General features: G+C 35.4%; 1 protein-coding gene across 1 annotated transcript; it reads right to left on the bottom strand.

Moving 5' to 3' along the window:
• Positions 1-2,518: 2,518 nt before the first annotated feature.
• On the bottom strand, positions 2,519-5,689 carry LOC18054422. The gene is made up of 6 exons (XM_006451401.2): positions 5,477-5,689; positions 5,177-5,363; positions 4,696-4,891; positions 4,115-4,318; positions 3,621-3,917; positions 2,519-3,524 (listed from the first exon to the last, which is right to left on the bottom strand). The coding sequence occupies exons 1-6, from the start codon at positions 5,681-5,683 to the stop codon at positions 2,519-2,521; spliced, it is 2,097 nt and encodes a 698-aa protein (XP_006451464.1). The 5' UTR covers positions 5,684-5,689.
• Between the last annotated feature and the right edge of the window lie 311 nt (positions 5,690-6,000).

The following is a 6,000-nucleotide window of genomic DNA, read 5'->3' on the forward strand; positions in this document are numbered from 1 at the left end:
AGTAATGCTGACGTGGTTAAGTGAGTTGGCGTATGGGTCCCTTGGTGGGTAATTCAGTTACAACAGTTCTTGGTGCTTTTGGATTTTGTATTTAAGAAGTAGAGCTGGTCAGTGCAAGTAATTACGAAGAGATTTCGATTAGAATAAGAGAGAGTTACAGAATCTCGTAAAGAAGAGATTTGTTCTCTGAAGTCTCAAGATTAGTTGTAATCGATTCCTTTAATAAAAGCTTCAAGCCCTAAGGGTGTTTTCAGCTGTGGATGTAGGTACCTTGGTACCGAACCACATTATCTTGCTGTGTTTCTATTTCTATGTTTTCTTGGTTTTATTGGTTTATTCGTCTTTCTTGAGTTGCCAAAAGAAATCAGTTAAGGTTACCAAGATTGTTGACTGATAGAAGATTCATTGAAGGCTGCGTTTTGCACAACAATATCTTTAATAATTTTGTTAAAATTATTATTTAAAATTTATATTTACTGTATATTATTAATTTTTGTTTCATAATTATAACTTTTATTTCACGTATCTCAATCTCAAGTAGAATCCTAATTGTTAGATTTTAATTACTTTATTCCAATGGCTGTGGTTTTGTCAGGGAATAATTATGCATAGTAAGGCTACCATGCAAGCCGGTTGCAGCGAATCGGCTGTGGCCTTCTACAAAACTTTGCTATTAGTGGAAAATTCGACGGCCGTCGGTGACTAATCAGAAGTAGCTCTAATTGCTTAAGCCTGGGGAACAGTAACTCGAGCAGTGACAACTTGTTAATTCGATTCGAGGACATTCATTCGTTCAAGCAACACAACATTAATCATTCCACGGGGATTTCAATTATGCAACTGGTAGTAATACCAATATGTGTATATATATTCCTCCTGGCAAAATCCCCTTTCTTGCTTCTAAATCTGCCTATCACAATAAAATCTGGCCACATTCTGATAATCAAGTTCGACAATCAATGGGCATAAACCATGTATTTTCAAATTTATAGTTGCATTAGCTTCATGGCCTAGCGTTTAGAAGCTCCATGGTCTCCATTGTTGATGGATGAATGGAGTTTTTGGATAGAGGAAACCTGAGAGCATGTTTATCTGCAAACAATTTCGTGATTAATTGAAACAAATTTAATTGTTATGTGCACTTATAAATACTTTGACTTCCTTTCCTTACAAGCTAGATTTTAAAAATAATTTATACCTAATATGTGTATCGCAATTAGTGTTATGGTTCTTTCTCTGAGGATGACCCTTATTGCGGCTAGTCCTGGTCTCATGACCTTAGTGTGTCACTTATCCGGGATATGAACTGTCGTGGGTCGTCGGCTTATTGACAGCAGCATTGCCGCAACATCTTTTATGTCTAATCCAAAATACAAATTGCTACTAATTTCAAGTTTTTTATTTCTCACAAATCATTTGATTCGTGAATAATAATACAATAATTTTCCACCGCACATTGTTAATAGACCGACGAAATTTTGGTTTGGGTCTCGATTTTTTTGGAAGACAAACAAAACGAAACAATCTTGTTTGCTTTAATAATATCCCATCTAATTTAAATAAATTTTGCTGTCGATGACTATTGAGTTGATTCCTAATAGGCTCATCTATATATTATTAGATTTTGCCTTGTTACACAAAGTGGTTACCTTTTCTTTACTTGCTTGACCGATTTATTTAATTGTACATGTTTTATCTTTCGCATAGTTAGATTTATTCTTATCTTAACCAAAGGTTGCTTGCAAAAAATGACAAAAAAATGAGGCATGGTGTAACGGATGCATTGTAGACAGAGCCAGTAGGAGTAAGAAGTGTTCTAAGTTGATTTTCAAATGGTAAATTTAATACTAGGAATCCTCCGATCTACTCAATGAATACCACAACGGAGTTCAAATATTGTGGTACCTAATATTACCTAATTTTTTATTATCAAATTTTGATCAATTTTCATAATATCAGCACTGGTTTGACAAAATGGGACGCTAGGTTTTAGGCCTTGATGAAGGGACTAGAGACTTGTCCAACCACAAGTTGTCTTACAAGGCCTAGTTTTTGGAAGATGTTTTGTGCACATGGACAAGCAAGAGTTTGACAAACACAAATCAGGAGCCATTCGCAAGTTAAGAACAAACAGGAAAGCAATACATACAAGCTTTCTTAAAGCACATTTGGATTATAAAACTTATTGAAATAACAGGTAATATTACCCACTTTTTGAACACAACAAACTCATTGGGTGGATTTAAGCATGTTTTGTTAATTCAGTTTACAGTCAAGTGAACATGCCGCTCTGTACTGATATGTGATTGTTAGGAGGACTAGCAACAAACAAAACACGGCAAGACTATGACAATTTCATTTTTGGCAGCTGCAAAAGGATACAGAATCTCTATTTTCTTTTGACATCCCATTATATTCACAAATAATATAACAAGAAAAGAAAATAAATTATTTCTAAAGAATTCTGTTACTACCTTACCTCTATGGTAGTGGGCATACACAGAAGCCTTGCAAAATCTCATATTGGAGATAATTTGTTGCTTAGGACGTTAATGACCTCTTTTAGGTCTTTGTCAAACTCGACTACTTCTTGCCCTTGATGCCTCCACCGCACCAGTCTGCTAGAGAGATCCATTAGCATCTCAATTCCATCTTTGTCAATGCTGAGCTGGATTAGCCTCTTAACGCACTTGATCAAGTACTTGCCAGTCTTTAATTTCATCTGACAAATAAAATCTGATGCTCTTTCTTCAGTCTCAGCCAATGAAGTAAACATACTCTCACTAATATCGGTTAAGCCGAAGACAAGACAGGCACCAGCTATGGCCTCCTTTTTGCTAAATTCCAAGAGCAACATAACTGAGTCTTCCTTTGACAGAGATGTCCAGCTGCCGCGCTTTAATCCAGAACTGTTAGCATCTCTGAACTTAATTATTCTACCAGTTGCAGCAGAATGCAGCAGCAATTCACATCCCTCTTCTTCTATACAGTTGGAATATCCAACCAGAATTCCCAAAGGGATTTGCCTAAACAACATGCTTCGCTGCAGGTTAAAACCATAGGATCTTCTTGCTTCACAAGATGCCCAATTTTCAACAGCTTTAGCACTATATTGCTTGTACATGCTTTGGACTTCTTCAAGCCAGAGTCCAATCATTTGACAATCATACTCATTTTTGGAGGTATAATCTTCCTTGTTTTCGTGAAATTTCGGTTTCTTAAGTTTCTTCAGGTGCCAGGATTCTTCTTTGTGGTTTTCACTTGAGCCAAATAGTTTAAGGGTCCAAGCTTCTGCTATTTTATTTAAATACTCAACCAACAACCCCTGCTCAGATTTATCATTGGGGCTCAGAATCCATGCAATATACCTTGCAGCAGCAGATAGTGCCTCCATTTCATGGATTTGTCCAACTTTAGGTGCTCCTATTGTGCATTTTGAATGAAATTTTTCTTGAACACCTTTATCAGAGAAAAGCAAAATAGAAGCAAAATAGAACCAACCAGGGAAGTTGATTGCCAGAGCCCTGCCATTCAATAATGATGAAAATTTGTTCAGTTATTGGATCATGATAGAAGAGCTGCTACATTTTGCGTGTGAAATCAAACAGTAAGAATTTTACCAGATAGATCTGTGATCTATAGTCGCAACCTTTGTCTCAGATGGAATAGTTGGAACAAATCGTTTCGTAGCATGGAAAACTGGTTTGCTGGTGGCATGAACTAAATGTAGAAAATTTTCAGTGGTAAATGGTCCAGCAAAAGTCCTTAATAATTGTTTATTGTTGGGAAAATATGCACCAGAAAAAGGCAGCTGAGATCCTAACTCCAATGATATGCCCCATAATGTTGGGGTAAGATTTATGTCCAGTATCACTGAGACTAATCCAATCACGAGTTCCAATATTGAAGCCAGACCCCTGTTGTACAGCTAAATCAAAATGATGAATGAGTTATGCTTATTGATCCGAAAAGATAAGATCAAGCTAATAATAACTAGCAAGCTTTAAGAAAAGAGAAGAATAAATATAATTTATGAGTTCATCATTATCCTTGACATAAATCCTGAGAGATTCCCATTATAAAGCTTCAAGTCAGAAACATATCAGGAACTCACGTGAGCAAAAACCAGTCATGTAACAGAGCTCTGGTCTCAATAAACATAATGGGAGAAAGTGCCAAGCATACAACAATCGCATGCCAATCCACTCTCTCATGAAATTCCTTGCTCAAACAAAGGAAAGGTCTGTTCATGTAGTCTTGCAAAATTTTTGAAATATCACGCTTTAGAGTAAGTGGATCAAGATACCAGAAAAGCAACCTGCAAAAAAGATTAAAAAGAACATTTAAAAAAAAAATACAGAAGCCAACAACATGGAAGAGAACAAAGAAAAGATGGGAATCAAATTTGGAAATGAAATATATCTAAACAGTATAGAGAAATGAGAGGTGTTTTAAACAGAGGGATAAAAAAGCAGCACAGACACTAAAGATGACCAATAACGGTATGCTGAAAAGCAACAAATAAAAGGTACAAAGTCCGTTTGCACAGTCAAAGCAAGCTTTGGTTATTCCCCTTTTTGAATTATCACTCTTGATGCTGTTAAATAAGTATACAACAATTTACAAGGCCATTCCTCCAAGAAAGATACATATAAAAATTGAGTTGAAGCAAAACCAAACTTATTCACATCAGACCTTAACGGTATTTCCTTGTTGTCAAGTGATAATTCTCTGGGTAAGTAACAGAGCAACTGTGACAGATCACTGCTTCTATCAACCGATCCTTCATCAAGATAAAGCGTACAAGGGAATGAAAGTTGGTAGCAAGATGTTGATACAACTACTCTGACTGCAGCAACTAATAGCAATGGTGAAAGCGGTGAAAGCGCATCTGCAATTAAGGATAATATAATCCATATATTAAATGAGAATAACAAAAATGTTTGAAATAGCATAATGTAATATCTCAAATATACTGCAGATATCAAATGACAGAAAGTAAATCATTTATCACTTTATAATCGAAACAATAAACAAGTAATAATCTCAAATTTAAAGAATTAGCAGTTAAAATTGTACCTTTTACACAAATTTAATCATAACTCATTAAATTCATAACGATAATAATAATAATAATAATAATAATAATAATAATAATAATAATAATAGTACCCACAATGTCCCCTCAGTTTCTCCAGGATATCAACACATGATTGAATCAGTTGCTCGCAATCATGGCCAGGAATTGAGCTGCCTATCCGCAAAATTTGTTCATTTCCAAAACCCAACGCTTGACAACTAACAGAAGAAGACAAAAAACTTGCAATCGTCTTCACTGAGTAATCAACAACCGAATCGAATACCTGAAAAAAAAGAAAAAAAATTAATGAGAGGCTATGCAATCAGCCCATCAAAGGAAAAACGTAGATTAAAAAAAAATTCAACACCCTAATTTTAAAGTCACCGATTCATAGACCTTTGGGGATTTGAAGCACATGAGAGAAAGAGCGGCTTCCAAAATGGGAACCCTATAATCTTCGGTGAGGTTCAAAGATTTATTTAGCTTTGAAATTGAGAGATTGATAGATTTTTTTTCTTCTTCGTCGTCATCGACATCTTCAATGCTGTTCAGGGTTCGTGCGAGTCGGGAGAAGAGATCAGTTATTTCTGGTAAAGTTGCCATGATTATTCAGACGGCGACGATTAAACTGATAACATGATTTGATAATAATATTAAAATAAAGGAACCACTGAGCTGTTGGTTTTCCCGCCAAAATGGAACATTGTTGAGTCCATACTATTTCTATCAGTACCCCTCCACAATGTTTTCAATCCCCTTATTTTAAAGAATTTTTTACTATTTATTTATTTAAGGAAATTTTTTTGATAGCCTAAAACATATAAATACGAATAGGGTTTTTTCCAACCTACCCCAAAATGTTTCGATAATTTCACTGCATACCCATTTGTTTCAACATCTTCCGCTACGCACCTAAAATT

Source organism: Citrus clementina, unplaced genomic scaffold, assembly GCF_000493195.1.
Source record: "Citrus clementina cultivar Clemenules unplaced genomic scaffold, Citrus_clementina_v1.0 scaffold_1, whole genome shotgun sequence".
In the NCBI taxonomy this organism is placed as follows: Eukaryota; Viridiplantae; Streptophyta; class Magnoliopsida; order Sapindales; family Rutaceae; genus Citrus; species Citrus x clementina.